Source organism: Arabidopsis lyrata (assembly GCF_000004255.2).
Source record: "Arabidopsis lyrata subsp. lyrata unplaced genomic scaffold ARALYscaffold_4, whole genome shotgun sequence".
In the NCBI taxonomy this organism is placed as follows: Eukaryota; Viridiplantae; Streptophyta; class Magnoliopsida; order Brassicales; family Brassicaceae; genus Arabidopsis; species Arabidopsis lyrata.
Window position 1 is genome coordinate 19424179 of NW_003302552.1, and position 14731 is coordinate 19438909.

The 14731-nt window shown below is 37.9% G+C and overlaps 5 protein-coding genes across 8 annotated transcripts; 1 reads left to right on the top strand and 4 right to left on the bottom strand.

Annotated features, from left to right (window-relative positions):
• Nucleotides 1–1169: 1169 nt before the first annotated feature.
• On the bottom strand, nucleotides 1170–5211 carry LOC9317751. Of its 3 annotated transcripts, XM_021028338.1 has the most exons (5): nucleotides 4369–4462; nucleotides 3918–3974; nucleotides 3712–3760; nucleotides 2691–2934; nucleotides 1170–2604 (listed from the first exon to the last, which is right to left on the bottom strand). In XM_021028338.1, exons 4-5 carry the CDS (start codon nucleotides 2916–2918, stop codon nucleotides 1399–1401), a joined length of 1434 nt encoding a protein of 477 aa, XP_020883997.1. In that variant the 5' UTR covers nucleotides 2919–2934; nucleotides 3712–3760; nucleotides 3918–3974; nucleotides 4369–4462; the 3' UTR covers nucleotides 1170–1398. The 3 variants fall into 3 exon arrangements, with proteins under 3 accessions (XP_020883997.1, XP_020883995.1, XP_020883996.1); XM_021028336.1 differs by lacking the exons at nucleotides 3712–3760; nucleotides 3918–3974 and adding an exon at nucleotides 4560–5211 and having other exon boundaries at nucleotides 4369–4484; XM_021028337.1 differs by lacking the exon at nucleotides 3918–3974 and having other exon boundaries at nucleotides 4369–4454.
• Nucleotides 5212–6152: 941 nt separating this feature from the next.
• Nucleotides 6153–8348, bottom strand: LOC9317752 (probable signal peptidase complex subunit 2). Its single transcript, XM_002881640.2, has 5 exons — nucleotides 8029–8348; nucleotides 7793–7944; nucleotides 7517–7598; nucleotides 6531–6673; nucleotides 6153–6439 (listed from the first exon to the last, which is right to left on the bottom strand). The coding sequence occupies exons 1-5, from the start codon at nucleotides 8128–8130 to the stop codon at nucleotides 6340–6342; spliced, it is 579 nt and encodes a 192-aa protein (XP_002881686.1). The 5' UTR covers nucleotides 8131–8348; the 3' UTR covers nucleotides 6153–6339.
• A 139-nt stretch (nucleotides 8349–8487) lies between these two features.
• LOC9317753 (peroxisomal nicotinamide adenine dinucleotide carrier) lies at nucleotides 8488–11428 on the bottom strand. 2 transcript variants are annotated; one of them, XM_021029415.1, is made up of 11 exons: nucleotides 11138–11428; nucleotides 10976–11061; nucleotides 10807–10884; nucleotides 10590–10664; nucleotides 10320–10450; nucleotides 9852–9906; nucleotides 9569–9676; nucleotides 9371–9439; nucleotides 9178–9279; nucleotides 8971–9094; nucleotides 8488–8872 (listed from the first exon to the last, which is right to left on the bottom strand). In XM_021029415.1, the coding sequence occupies exons 2-11, from the start codon at nucleotides 11054–11056 to the stop codon at nucleotides 8700–8702; spliced, it is 996 nt and encodes a 331-aa protein (XP_020885074.1). In that variant the 5' UTR covers nucleotides 11057–11061; nucleotides 11138–11428; the 3' UTR covers nucleotides 8488–8699. The 2 variants fall into 2 exon arrangements, with proteins under 2 accessions (XP_020885074.1, XP_020885075.1); XM_021029416.1 differs by having other exon boundaries at nucleotides 10976–11065; nucleotides 11138–11298.
• A 697-nt stretch (nucleotides 11429–12125) lies between these two features.
• On the top strand, nucleotides 12126–12642 carry LOC9317754. Its single transcript, XM_002879788.2, has one exon. It carries the CDS (start codon nucleotides 12166–12168, stop codon nucleotides 12574–12576), a length of 411 nt encoding a protein of 136 aa, XP_002879834.2. The 5' UTR covers nucleotides 12126–12165; the 3' UTR covers nucleotides 12577–12642.
• Nucleotides 12643–12739: 97 nt separating this feature from the next.
• On the bottom strand, nucleotides 12740–14406 carry LOC9315902 (uncharacterized acetyltransferase At3g50280). The gene has a single exon (XM_002881642.2). It carries the CDS (start codon nucleotides 14320–14322, stop codon nucleotides 12874–12876), a length of 1449 nt encoding a protein of 482 aa, XP_002881688.1. The 5' UTR covers nucleotides 14323–14406; the 3' UTR covers nucleotides 12740–12873.
• Between the last annotated feature and the right edge of the window lie 325 nt (nucleotides 14407–14731).

Consider the following 14731-nt stretch of genomic DNA (forward strand, 5'->3'; position numbering starts at 1 on the left):
TTTCTACAGTATTAGAAGCTTTTAATGAGAAAAAAAAGTAGTTGATGACATGAAGTCATATGGTCCATAATATAGTTAACTACTGTATATATATGGACCATATGATTTTAATTATAACAAAAATCTAAGTTAATGATGTATGATTTTAATTTGGTAGAAGTTCAACATCAAATGTCGAAAGAAAGCGCTCAAAATGGTACTTTTGAAACGAGACTATTTACGCGACTTTTTTTTTTCATGTCTTTGGAATAAAATCATCCAGCAACAAGACTTAAAAGCAGCAAACTGTTAACTTCGAGTGCTTATTACAGATGCGAAAAGATTTCAACTTCAATAATGTTCAATAGAATCAATCACACTGAATTTCTTTCTATGACAAAAGTTTTTCCTAGGGCTGGGCAATCGGGTACGCGGGTCGGGTTCGGGTAAAACCCGATCGGGTTCGGGTCCTTCGGGTAGAGAAGTTTAGGATCCAATAGGGTAAATCTAAAATATCGGTTCGGTTTCGGTTCGGGTTCGGGTCGGTTCGGGTTTAAAATTTCAGAACCGCTAAATACCCGAAAAAATCGGGTACCTGTCGGGTTCGGGTAAATTATACCCGATGATACCCAAATACCCAAAATTTTACCCTAATACCCAAAAATTTGCCCAAATACCCGAAATTTTTACTCGAATATCCGATTTTTATCCAAAATTTTATCCTAATATCCGAATTTTTACCCAAAATTTTACTCGAATAACCAAAATTTTATCCAAACATCCGAAAAACTTACAAATATCTCATGTATAAATATATTTAGTCTTAAGTATTTAAATATAAATGTATTTCTTTTTTGGTAATTACTCTCGGATATTTGGATATAAATATATTTAACTCAAATATTAGATATATTTAAAATTTTATATGTAATTTCGGGTAATCGGGTACCCGTTCGGATATCGGGTTCGGATCGGGTTTTACCCTATACCCACGGGTACAACAATACAAGACCCAATAGGATAAATAGTTAATACACGTATCCGCCCCGAACCGGTTTTTGGGTCGGTTTTGGTTTGGGTTTTCGGATCCGGGTTTTTTGCCCAGACCTAGTTTTTCCAATAGAAAAAAGCTCCGGAAAAATATTAGAAAGAACAACAATGATTATGAATTAGGGAACCATTAAAGAAAATTAATACTGCAAAATAAGTAACTTTTTATTATGATCGTATTTCTTAGCTTCCTTTGAAACTCGGAAATAACAAAAGGTAATAATAAGCAAGCTACAAAAAACCCGACTAATTACACCTGAACCAAAAGACTTGATGAACAAAACCAAGAACTAACCGAGAGATGAGTTTCACGACCCCCACTTTCTATACACTTTTTTTCGGAACCACACTTACAAAGAACCAAAAAAACTAACCAGAAGTCTCTCTGGGAGGCGCAGGCACTGCTTCGCCTGAGCTCACACTCTCACCACCACCATCTCCTCCGTCAACTGAACTCGGTTGTTGCAGCCCAATGGGTCCAAACAAGCTCACACCACTCACGTCCCGGCTCCCACTGTATAGACCTCTGCTTCCATGGTGGTTCAAAGGTGTAGAGGTTGTTGCATTGGCTCCGCTTATGAGCAATCGTAGTGTTTCTCTTGCACCTTTCTCGACCAGCGAATCATTCTCCACTGGGAGCGGAGGGATGCCCGTGGATATCATCCCGGTGGGTCCAGTGCTAACCAGATAGCCTTGACCCGAAGAGTAGATATCGATAACTGGAATGTGAACAATAGGGTCGCACATTATAGGAATCATCATCTGTTGCTGGGATGATGATGATGATGAGCCTGGAATGGTTATGTGGTGGACTAATGGTAATGGAGGGATGTCAGAGAGATCGAGCGGTGATGACGGGATCAAGAACCCATCCGATCCTGATGCTGGTAACAAGGAAGAAAGAGGCGGAAGGGAAGGTAGCTCGATGGATAGTGGAGGGAACTGATAAGAAGCAGATGGTGCGTGAAGCGATGAGGTGGTTGGAGGGCACCAGCAATAATAAGGAGAAAAGACTGGTGGACCCATCTTCAAAGGAAATTGGGGAGGTCCGGTCATTGTACTTGGTGTTGACTCCCCTTCTTCGAAAGCAATAATTTGACTGATTCCATTATTATTCTCAGTGGCTTCTTCACCTTCTCCTTCTGACTGGATAAAACCCTCTACATTGGTGGGGATAGAGGTAATGGATAATAAATTATCAAAGATTGAGAAATGGCCTTCACTGCGTCGCTTTGATTTATCTCTAGAGGAGATACGTAGAGAAGAGTTTCTCAGTGTGTTTTCTTTGAAGGAGCTTGCTCTAGGGCTGAGGCTTCCTTGAGTCTTTGTCTGTTGAGTCCCACCGTGGCGTGCTCTAAGAGATTTCGATGATGCACTCGAGGAGGAGGAATCAGCTGTTTCAGAAGAGCCAGAAGATGATGATGAATCAGGAGATGAGACCGGACAACCTTTGATGTTAGGTACCACTGATCCCATAAGATACAAACGGAGATGAGAAGCAACAGAGCCAAGTCGTGATTCTTCAATTCCAGTTAGTTCCGAGATTGATGGCTTCTTCTTGATCAAGTCTTTCATCTACACAGGAAAACAACAGATGATGAGAAAATTCAGATGCACAGACAAGGTTTTTAATACAAGACCATCATCTCTATTTCACAAACCTTCCTACGCAATTCAGTTCCCAGAAGTTTTGACTTCTCTGAGCACCAATAGTAAAAAGCATTGCCATCTGCGATCCTTATAACAAAAGATCTACCAGAGCTGTCCGCAGTTATCTCCTCAATTGACACCGCAGAGCACTGAGATTTGCTGGTATACGTAAAGAGTTGTTCTGAATGACCATTGTCTCCGATAAATGAGAGTCTCAAGTCAGATGTTGGCAAGACCATAAGGCTCAAGTTACCCCTGACCAATGGAAGATAAAACGTCAGGAAATCAGTCAGAAAAATCTCTATATCAATATCAAATGCACTAACAGATAAACGCTAGATGCTGAAAACCAGACAATTAAGTTGGATCAAGTCCAAGAGCTTTTTGAAAATTGCAAGTTGCCCCTAATTTAATAGCAAATGCTTGCAAGTTGCTCCTAATTCAAACAACAAGAAAAGAATCCACCAGCATAAACATGCAAAACTGTTTACATAACAGCTGTGCTATTGGCCTGTTATTAATATTCACAAAACATAGAGTACTGCCCGAATAAACATTATGTACAATAATTTGGTGCTTGAACTTTTTAAGACTGTAGCTTAGCCTAACTGAAAATACATTATTCATAACTCCACATAGGGACCTCAATCACAAAAAAAAATTGTTTACTCCAGCAAGTAACTTAGAAGAACTTGAACCAAAAAAAGATGAGAACATGATTATCTAAGAGCTTCCTGAAAAGGACTTTACATAGATCCATTGTAATATGTTTGAACGGAATGGTAACACCAGTACACACCAAAGACCTTTTAAATCAGATAAGTAGTAACGATAAGAAAAAACAGAAAATCAAAATCAAACAAAAAGCTTAAATGATGAAAAAATATAGCGATTCAATCAAAGCCACAGCGAGATACTATAAAAGTGGTTAAGAAGGACATATAGTCAGTGATGTTATAGCAAACAGAGAGATATAAGCCCTATATGACTAGAAATCAAGAACATACTACACAACTTTGGAGATGAAACTACCTTTACTTCATCATCTACCAGAGATCATAACAGATTACGCCCACATTACCTACAATAAAAGATACATTTTATTTGGAAGCATGAACAGTATCACTATACAACTGATTAAGTTCTTATGATTTCTAAAAGTTTAATTAAACCAAAGCAAGTCATGAATAGACCTTATTACTGAAAGCTACATATACATTGATACAAACATAACTAACCATATGGACTAAGACTATGTAATACACCAGCCTCCAAAGTGTTAGCACATATTAGAACTGCAAAAGGTCAGTAAAACAGAGATGCAACAATTGATATGAAAACAGGCATAGTATTTGATATTATGAGACCAAACATAGAGAAACTCAGCGAGAGAGTATCAATAACACTAAAGCACGAATTGTGTGTGTACACCCGAAAAACTTACTTTGTATCATCAGATGATTTCAAACAAAATCACTACTGATTCAGATAATCAGCCTGGAAGTTAGCATTCTTTCATAAAGTAGCCTAATCAATGACAGATTGCACACATACCATTAACGACAGCTCTAACTAGAGAGCTATCATTAACATACCATCATGTTCACATATCTCTAAGACAACAAAGAATTAACATGATTGTAACATACAAAGACAGGGCTCATGAAACATAGGTGTCTCGTTGATTACCTTATGGGAGTGGGGCGCATCAGAGTTCCTTCCTTCTTAATCTTCCCGACGCGAACCGAAACCAGAGGTATGCAAAAACATCTAGCCAGCATACCAATTTCCGCCGGCTCGAAGTGCTGGTTCAATAAACAAGATATCAGATTATCTCATCCAAATATAATCTGGAGATTAATTAATCAACTCATTCAAACCTGACTAAGATGCGCAAGCAATCGATCTTCAGCCATTCCATTAGAAACGTTAAGCTTCAACAACGGCTTCAATCTCTCGTCACCTCGACAAGCTCCCATAACTTGCATATCCAAAGCTTGCAACCACCTCAAAACCCTATCCTCTCCAACCAAATAGTCTCCTCCGGTTGCATCAGTCAACGGATCTGAAACTCTACTCTCAATCCTCGTCGATTCATTCTCTCCTTCGGATCCATTAAATCGAGAATCATCAATCGTCGACACATCCTCGCCGTCGTCATTTGGCTGATCATCACGGTGATCGTCTCCGGAATCTCGTTTCCTAGAATCGGCCATATCAAATATCGGATCGGTAACTTGTCAGAGAAACCAAAACTCGATCCAGAAATTGCTTACAAAAAAAAAAAAAAAAAACGTCCAGTTCCAAAATCAAAAACCTAGAGATTGATAAATGCTTTCAAAGAATCAAATCCAATTTGAGAGAGGTAGGGTTTGTTATAATTTTTTTTTTTAGAGAGAGAGAGAGACGGTGATTTTTTTTTTATGTTGATTCTAGAGAGAGAGAATAAATATCTTTTAATTTAGCGAAAGAATTGAAACAAGTGCCTTTTTTTGGAGAGGAGATTCCACTTCGCGGAAAGATAAGAAAACCAAAACAGCACAGCGTCTATGCTTATATATGTTAGATGTTCTGGCGGATTCGATACGATTTTATTCATTTAGTTTTATTCGAAACATTTGAGATCCGGGGATCGTTTGATTGAGGAGGGTGATGAGTGGGTCCTACAAAATTAGGGATGGGTCCCTTGCAAAACCTGACTTCGAGCTGGTGCCACGTCATCTTTAATAGGCCCTAGCTAAGGATGGGCCTGTGTTTTTTAATTACAAAACCTATATTTTTCTTTCTTTCTTACAAAATTTTAGTTGAAATTGATCTTCGACGATGGACAGGTTGTATTTTGTGGCCAATGGATAGATAAAAAATGTATGGATTATCGGAGAGGTTTTTGTTTTTTTATGAAAATTGGTTTAATAGCTTCCATATTTTTAGAGATTTATTTTATTGTACAATTTTAATTATGATTAGATTTTATAACTTTGAAAAGCAGGAAAACAATTTATGTTATCTTTTTCAAATTTTTTAAAAACATTCTACATTATTTTATTTGGCAGATATTTGAGTTTTGTATGTTTAGAATTGTATTATCCAAATTTGGATTGTCATATCTTACATCGAGAAAGTTATTCGATATATTTGCAAAATCATAGAGACCCATCTCTTGTTCAGCTATGGGATTTATATTAGAAAATGGAACTTTTTCTAATCAAAAAGTACTAGAAAAGGTGACTCCAACCAATTACAATCAACAAATGAACTTTCCCAAGCCATACGAGAAAGAAAAGCTGCCTAAAAAGAGCCTAGAGTCATCCAAGCCACTCATATCTCATGTTGGTGTTTTATCATCAATCATACAAATATTACAAATCAAATCATCCACAATTCGTGTAGCATTTGACTTGCATTTTATGTATGATCTAGGACAAATAACTAACCGACAAAAGCATATACTAGAGCTTGAGCCATTGGCTTACTTACTGAGATAAAGCTTTTTATTATTGTCCAAATGGTGATCATAAAATCTCAGATTAATTCGAAAATCTGGCTATGAGGAAAAACCCCAATATTAGTTTCATCTCTAAACAAAGTCACCATCGATTTAGTTTTCTAAAACGCAACATTTGGAGTTTTTTTAAGAACATATATTTCTCGGAAAGATGATCATTTTTTCTTCTTTGGTTCTTCTTCTGCATAGTTCTTGATTAGTGCTTCCACGTCTTTCCAGAATAAACCCTCAACAAGAACTCCATCTTTCGTGAACCTGAAACACACAAAAAACCATGTAATGAGATGAGGCTCATGTCTATGATACACAGGGTGAGCAACTGTAAGAAAATTGCCGAGAGAGAGACCATTGGGTGACGCTTTTGGTCAACTCAACTGACTTCCCAGCTGAGATTGATTTTGGATCAGCACTGTCGATGGTGAGAGTGTATTGATCAGAGAATCTGGGCAACTTTGAAGATACCACCAACCCAGTGCTGGTGAATGATCCCTGCGTATAAACCACTGGATTTTAAGTTTTTTCAAAAGAGGAGAAGTAAATGATGAGCTAAACAACAAAATGTTTGAACCGTAGCAAAACACATGAACGTGTGCATATATATATATATATATATATATATACATATTAATCAGAGAGCTTTAGGATCCTTATCTGTTTTGACATAACAAATGAGGCAACCCCACTAACCAAGTTATTGTATCAATTTAACATGGTTTCACTAAGACAACATGTTGAAGCTCTTTTTGTTGCATATTCCAGACCTAACCAAATGAGTACAGAATGACATGGTTGGAAAAATAGCTCATCCTCTAGGATGCTAATTAAATGTGAGGAGTAATTTCTTCAAGCTGGTGAGAATGAGAAATAAACCACCTAATTTACTTTCCAGAATCATCCACTTAGTTGAACAATTATGTTTCGAGAAACTAGACAGAAACGATTGCAAACATCAAAAACTTTTGTTCAACTATTTTTCAAAATCTAAGTTTCAAGACTTAAACTAATTGAACAATACACTGAAAGGGAAATGTGGTTCTGCCAAGAGCTTAAATGCAAAAAAAACAAGATGCCTTAAGATATGCAAACTTTACATACCATGTCAGGCTAGCAGAAACACAATTCTAATTCACAAAACAGAAGGAATGCAAAAGTTTGATACCAGAATTCAAATTATAGCTCCATTTAAAAGTAAGTGAACAATGAATTATGTACATTATGAACCTACATCACAGAACTACAATTTTTGCATCATAGACAAAACAAGAATGTATCCCAACCCAACACACGAAACTTATAAATGAAACATCTTTTCTAAACAGTCAGAGAACAAACCTCAGGAGGATAGGTGAACAAAATCGCATTCTTCTCCTTAGTGTACAGAATCAGCTGCAACACCGCATTCAACACTACATACGTACCATAGTCAAGGACCAAACATCTTATTCAAAATTATCCAAATACAAGACATGTATCGAGCAGCTTCTATAGTCATACTTTAGATACCAATGATGTTTTCCAAAATCTAATGCTAAGCACAAAGAATTCGAGCCACATTACAAGTTATCTAAAACCAAATTAGAATCAAGCAAATTCGAGAAAAAAGGATATAATGCGATGCATCCAATTAAAAAATCCCTGTTCTCAGGGAATTTCTTGTTGTAGAATTGAGCAACAAGAGCAACAACGATGATTATCGTTCCCAAAATCAATTTGAGGTTGCTCAACCTCACATCCTCCTTATAGCCACGGCTCGTAACGATCTACGAATCAAAAAGGAAGATTCATAAATTCGCAGATCAGAGAAATATGGAGAAATTAAAAGTAAAATCTTAGAAAATTCTTACATCGGAGACGGATTCGTCGAGGATGTGCTTGATCGAGTGGTGGTCCAATAGATTGGCCTTCTTAACATTCTTGTTGCTTGATTCTATCTTCTTCTCTTCCATGGTGACCAGATCGGATCCAGATAATACCAGATCTCTAATGTTCTTCGAAAATTCGAACGCAGAGTGTGAGATTTTCACGAGCGCAGAGACTAAGAGAGACTGATGTTTTTGGTTCGAGGAGAAGGAAGAAGACGATATATTGGATGGAGCTAGAAGACGTTTCAGTCAAAACTGGTTTATTACGACGTCGTTTTGGTACATTGGGCCTTACTGGGCTTCAAAAGTATCTAAACCTTTTTTGTCAAATAATTAAACCCTTAAATGACTATTTTAAACTTAAATGCTGAAGATTTCTTTCTTTTTCTTTTTTTTTTTTTGGGGCAAACTCTGAAGATTTCTTTCTATTGAAGAAAAACATAAAAGAAATCTGCCAAACTTTATTGAGATTTTCATACTAAGAATCTTGCAGAAAATACAATAATCAATTGCAATCATCAGGAAATGAACAACAATCCCAATAGTGTGATAATTAATCAAGAAAACTAATGGAAATATAAATCTATTTTTATTTATTTCAATCTTACTTCTAAAAAAATACTAGCGTTCATTCAAGAAGGCTTGGACTTGACTTAGCTAGAGGTTGCATTTGAGAGCAACAGCTTAGCTCCCTTGACAAGCTCTTCCTTGATCATGAACAGAACCGCAGCTGCTAAAACGCTCTGCACAATCTTTGTGCTCATCCCTTTGTAAAACCCGTAAAGCCCTTCATATTGAATCATTTTCAGAATCGCGTCCAATGTTCCTGTAAATTCAAAACCAACACAACAACTCTTAGCTTTAACTGAGAATTGAGTATTTTTTGCCATTTTCATGATCTTATTATTGACGAGAAGGAAAAACCTTTGTACTGGTGTCTTTTGTCCCCTGTTGTGACCTGTTTGGCTTGAAGTCGCGACTTTACAACCAAGAGAGGATAAGTTGTGACTGTAGCTCCGAGTTTAGCCACAGCTCCAAGAAGAAATGTCTATGGAAAATAGAAAGAACAATCATTGGAGCGCAAAAAAATCTTATGCAAAAGAAACAAATACAAATTGCTAGAGTCCAAACCTCCAAAGCGGTTACGCTGTTGCTACCCTTCAAGGCACGCTTTTTCTTCAGCTTGGTTAACATTGTCTCATACAACATAAATTGCATTGCCGGATTACTTACCTGTGGTTTTGAAAAAAACACATCTAGCTTAAAAAAAAATGCACCTAGACAAACAATATAAGAGAAGCTTCAAAACCATAAGCTCACATACCATGATCAATGTTGGAATTACACCTTTCCAGAAGCCAGTCACTCCAGCTTCATCGTAAACCTCTTGAATCTGAGACATTGTTCAACAAATATCACAGAAACTGTCTTAATTGAGAGGTTTATAGAGTTTCAAAGAAGTTTCAGTCTTATATTGCAATCAGCTTCTTCTGGTTTGTAAATACGAGAAGCTGCCTCATACCGTATTGAAGGTTCCATATGGACGCGGCTCAACTGTAACCAAAGCTTCTGCATCAGAAGAAGGTGACACAGAGGCAGCAGTTTGATCTTTTGTCATTTTTCTGTGGGTCTGCATTGTATACAAGTATTCAAAAAAACCAGGAGGAATATGAGTGAGGAGAAGAAAACTCATAGATTCATGCTCAAATGCAAAACTAAAACTACCACGGACCAAAGAAAAAGTATTTAAAATACAGATAGCCTAAAGAACCACTTAACGGTAATGTATATGAAGCCAATTATACCTGCATGCGCGTAACAATCACCCAAATCGGATTCGTCATAAGAACATTAACCGATCTGGACAGAGAAAGTGGTATTAAAATTCACATGAGCCATTAGAAGCAATAGAAAGAAACAAATTACATTAATGAACTATACATGCCACAAAATTTTACAATCAAAGAAGAAAGCAGCTATGACAGTAGGACCTGACAGGAAAAGTTAGACCATCCACCTAGAGAAGCTCCATTAAACAAGCAACAGTATAAGAGCATAAAATGATAGCATTAGCAATGTGACAGTGGCGAGCCTTCACTCACAGCCTACACTCCAGACAGCCAATGTGAAGTTTATGAGAAAGAACTGAAGCACCTAAGAGCTATTTTAAAATTCTTTATGCCATTCCTAACTAATGGTAATCCCTAATCCGCATTGTAACAGATCAACAACTAGCAAACAGAAAAAAATCACAAATAGAATTTCTATTGTACCCAGCAAAGGCAGCCACTAAAAGTGAAGCAAACATCCCAACTGATCCGTCACCCAACCCTTTCTTCTTCCGTGCAAGAGCTGTGGCTTCAGCTTGATTCCGAAACACCTGGTAGAAGTAGTAGTACACACCCTGTCTCATACACAAATAAAAAATACTTAGAGAATAAAGATGGTCATACCAAAAAACCATCCACTTTCAATCATATACACAAAATGGAGATAAAAATACAGATTATCAAAGATACTTATACACAATTGAGAGAATATACCTGTGATGCTGCCGTTCCAGCGAGAGACGGTGCCAATCCACCGTATAATCTCTCCCATCCCTCTTGTTTGACAACCTTCAATACAAATCAAAGCAATTCAAGAACATGCCACAAAAATGTAACACAAAAAAAGATTCCACTATACGTTTGCTCTAAAGTAGCAAAACTCATAATTCAATCTATGATCCTGAGATTGAGAGTGTAAAAAACAAAGAACCTGACACATGTGTTCGATAGTTCCAAGTTTCCTCTTCTCCCTTTTCAGATCCCGCTCCGTCTGTTGGCGCGTATTTACCTAATTCAACGAATACAAAACAGACACAATCGCTTCAAAACAAGACGATTGAAGATTATCCAGATGAATTAGGTGGGGGAAAGAATCGTACAGTTTGAAGAGGATAAGTGAGAAGCTGAGCAATGATCCCACCGCCAGCTCCAGCCAATCCATTGATCAAAGCGTCCGACATGATTTCTACCTTCCCAAAACAAAAATTATGTGTATAAATTCGCTAATTCTAATGCCCAAGGAGGAAGAGATCCAGAATTACCTCCGGTTCGGATAAGGATTGAAAAATCGTCGTGAAAGCTTCCGACGAACGGAGAGAATCGCAGAAGCTTAAGAGGATGTTGTTAATGGCGTCTGTAGGAGAGGAGCTTCTTCTCCATTCCCCAAATAATGATCTTTTTGCTTTCGGGCTTCAGATGTTCATTCGAAGAAAGAAAGGAAAGACACGCAAGTTGACGTTGAGGAGTGTATGAGCATTGACTGATATACCCTTATTACTTGTGTGATATTACGGAAAGCCTAACCTTCGACGTAATTTGGCTGGATAAGCCTCTTTTTCTTGAACTGCGTGTTTGGTCTATTTGATTTAGCTTAGCATATAAAGATGATATCATTCCATAAATATTTTGTTTCCGTGGTTGGTTAACTTTTTTAAAATATATTCATTTGCTTCGAATTATCTTCTTAAAATAATTTTGTAGTAGAGTGTTGGGATTTGAAAGCTCTCAATCTCTCACCATCGCATGGGCTTACTAACTTTAATTGAGCTTCTTTCTTACTTTTCAAGTTAGGCCTAAAGCTCTCTGTACAGGCCCAAAGCCCATCTCTAACTCTTAGGCCAGAATCCAACAGAGATAAACATTTCTTGACAGTTGAGATACCAATTGATAAAAGTAAAAACAGCTTCAGAAGTAACTACATTTGAATGGATGGAATAGTATCAAAATACATACCAAATTTAATCTCACAATTGAAATGAGTATATATGTATATTTAATATAGATGTTGGGCGTGTAGCATTCTATAGTTTTTAATCTAATAGCATGCTTACACATCATTTCATTTTAAAAAAGTTTATAAGTGCATGCTTTCATATCATTAATTTGAAACAGATATGAAATTAACAATAATAAATATAATCATGATTTTCAATAAATTAAATATCTTACTATAAATAGATGTTATGAAAAGTGTTGGTTAATTAATACTCAAAATAGCAAACTAATCACATCATCAATAATAATAAAAGGTTTCAATTTTTTATATTTGAAATTCTAAACACCCTTATATATGTCTTGTGTAGAGAAAAATCAAGACAACAAGATGGACTTATTTGTAATGGTAGTTGGAGCATCAGGAATTGGCGACGGTGGTGATAAGAAATACAACTACAAAGTGGTAGCTTGGACAAACGAAGATGATCGACGGCAAACAAAGATTGTAACAACAAACGCAGATCCTGAGTTCCGTGAGGTTTTGCATCTTCCTCAAAACAAGGCTGCATCGTTTCTCAATTTGGAGTTGTTCAGTGTAAATTCAGCTGACACTGACGCATTTTTTTGTGGGAGGGCAAATACAGCATTGCCCATGAAGACAAATGCTAATGTGTACCGTAAGGTCAAACTTGAGAACTTGGACACCAGTGGAAATATCGTAACTGTTGGTTATCTTGAAGTTTATCTTGGCCTCGAGACTGGTTAAGCAACTTAAGACAATTTGATGACCAAACTAATGTTGCTTTTGGATTCTATTCGTAATTTTAATGTTATGTTTGATGAAACAAGACTTGTTGAAATGCAGCATTTTGTGTTTCTATGTTATTTTTGACAAAGCAAATTGAAAACTTTTTAACGCAAGAGTCTCATAGTAGCAAAATGTATAACATTTTTTTTAGGGGTCAACTTACAAAGTCACATTACAATAATATTACATCGTTAAGTTCTTAAGAAAAAGAAAAAACAGAGACAAACCGTTAACGTTATTAATCCATAAACTCCGTTACTTTTTAGTCACGTATCGCATAAACTCACTGTCAGATTCAATCCCAGCCATAGTCTCCGGCGATAAAACCACTTCCAAATCTACGGTTCCGTTTCCTTCCCTACCCGGAAACGCCGAAATCTTCCCGTCAAACTTATTCGACCGTCCGCTTCTAACCGCCACCGGTCTTCCCCACCCAAAATCATTATCATACATCGGAAACCTCGGCGAGCTTCCCATAGTAACCGAAGCTCCGTCAGAATTTCCAAGAGGAAAACACCGAGGATTCGCTTCCCAATCCGCCACAACGCTACGAATCCTCCCGTCTTGATGAGCCGCAACACTCTGGTTAAGCTGATCGGCGCACCATTTAAGATCACGAGACAAAACCTCCCCCGCAGTCGCAAACGTCGGAACGCTCTGAATCGCGTTTCCGAAATACTCCGGATTCAACTTAGGACTTAACCGGTGGCGACAATTTACAGCCATACGAAACGTAGTCGTTTTTGAACTCGGAAGCTTCCTCGCACGAGTGATCGCACGCCAAAGCAACGCACATAGAGACTGGAACGACGAGATCTCAACCACAACGGGTTTCGAAACGGCGTCGTTTCTTCCAAACAAACTCTCCAACATTTCCGTTAATATACCGTTTTCTTTTCCGTTAAGTTTATCGTTGCTTTGCTTTCCCAACAACTCAACACCGTCTACTTCGCCGTTATCAACCGTCAACCATTTCTTCTTGTTCGCCGCAGCTTTAAGCTCTTGAATCGATTCTTTGCTAAAACTGAAAATCCGTTCACGTAACGGCGCCTTTTCGTCAAACGTCACCTTAGGACCACCTTGAGGGACTTTGAGCACAGCCGGTGAGATTAGCACAGACTCCCGCGTAAAATCAGGCTGACGTGTCACATTCTTAACACCTCTAGAAACCTCCGCGAAGGTGTTAATGAAATTCCACAGCGAGGTTCCGTCAGTCACGGCGTGGTTAACGGAGCATCCGATGAAAACGCCGTCGATTAGTTCCGTTACTTGAACGGCGAGGATTGGTCTGTTATGTCCCTCGTAGCTCACAGCTCTGTCGTAGGTGAAAAACTCTTTGACTACATTGGGAACGTCGATTCCGGCGATCACGTCGCTCACATGGACGGATTTCGCTTCGGCGAAAACGAAATCGGCGCCGGCGTCATTGCAAGTGAGGAAAACGTGGCCGGAGGAGGAGGTTGAGAGACGGCCGGCGAGAGGAGGGAAGTGAGAGAGAGTGATGGAGAGTGAGTGTTTGAGATGAGAGAGAAGCGCGTGGAGAGGAAGGTGTGGACGCGTGAAGAGACAACCTTTCTGGATGTAGTGGCAAGAGAGCATGGGAAGATCGGAGACGGAGAGCTTGAGGTCAACGAGGGTTGACTTTTGGTCTGGGAAGACTCTGCTTCTTGAGTTTATTGTAACAGAGTTCTCTAAAGAAGGCATTTTTGTTTCTTTTTGTTGGTTCTCTGTTTTGTTTAGCTCTCAGGGTTTTGTGTGTGATTGAGAGAGTGTGATGAGAGAAGAGGAAGAGAGGAATGAGGTATATATAGTGGAAGATGAAGAGAGGGAGGAAGAGGTTCATGAATCAGATGATGATGTGGCATTACTTGTCTTATTCCTATTAAAATAGAGGCTTTGATCATCAACTTGTCTCCTGTACTTTGGAAAAGTGTTTCCTTATTTGTGAAATTGTCTTTGTAATTTGATCTTTTGTTTTGTTTGTGTCAAAGGGTATTGTTACACATGAAAGTGAACTAAAAAATGAATACACACTTTATAAACATTTAAGAGAAAAAAAAAAATGGTGAAGATAAGATGCTGGACCATCATTCAATAAATTGGTTATAGGTTT

Coding starts and splice junctions, on each gene's coding strand:
- LOC9317751 (XM_021028336.1), bottom strand. CDS start 4,895: ATGGCCGATTCTAGGAAACGAGATTCCGGAGACGATCACCGTGATGAT. Junction 4,485..4,559: donor TGCTTGCGCATCTTAGTCAG/GTTTGAATGAGT, acceptor TTATTGAACCAG/CACTTCGAGCCGGCGGAAAT. Junction 2,935..4,368: donor ATGCGCCCCACTCCCATAAG/GTAATCAACGAG, acceptor TCCATTGGTCAG/GGGTAACTTGAGCCTTATGG.
- LOC9317752 (XM_002881640.2), bottom strand. CDS start 8,130: ATGGAAGAGAAGAAGATAGAATCAAGCAACAAGAATGTTAAGAAGGCC. Junction 6,674..7,516: donor TGTTCACCTATCCTCCTGAG/GTTTGTTCTCTG, acceptor GTTTATACGCAG/GGATCATTCACCAGCACTGG. Junction 6,440..6,530: donor ACCAAAAGCGTCACCCAATG/GTCTCTCTCTCG, acceptor TGTGTGTTTCAG/GTTCACGAAAGATGGAGTTC.
- LOC9317753 (XM_021029415.1), bottom strand. CDS start 11,056: ATGTCGGACGCTTTGATCAATGGATTGGCTGGAGCTGGCGGTGGGATC. Junction 10,885..10,975: donor TCACTTATCCTCTTCAAACT/GTACGATTCTTT, acceptor TCGTTGAATTAG/GTAAATACGCGCCAACAGAC. Junction 10,451..10,589: donor CTGGAACGGCAGCATCACAG/GTATATTCTCTC, acceptor TGTATGAGACAG/GGTGTGTACTACTACTTCTA.
- LOC9317754 (XM_002879788.2), top strand. CDS start 12,166: ATGTCTTGTGTAGAGAAAAATCAAGACAACAAGATGGACTTATTTGTA.
- LOC9315902 (XM_002881642.2), bottom strand. CDS start 14,322: ATGCCTTCTTTAGAGAACTCTGTTACAATAAACTCAAGAAGCAGAGTC.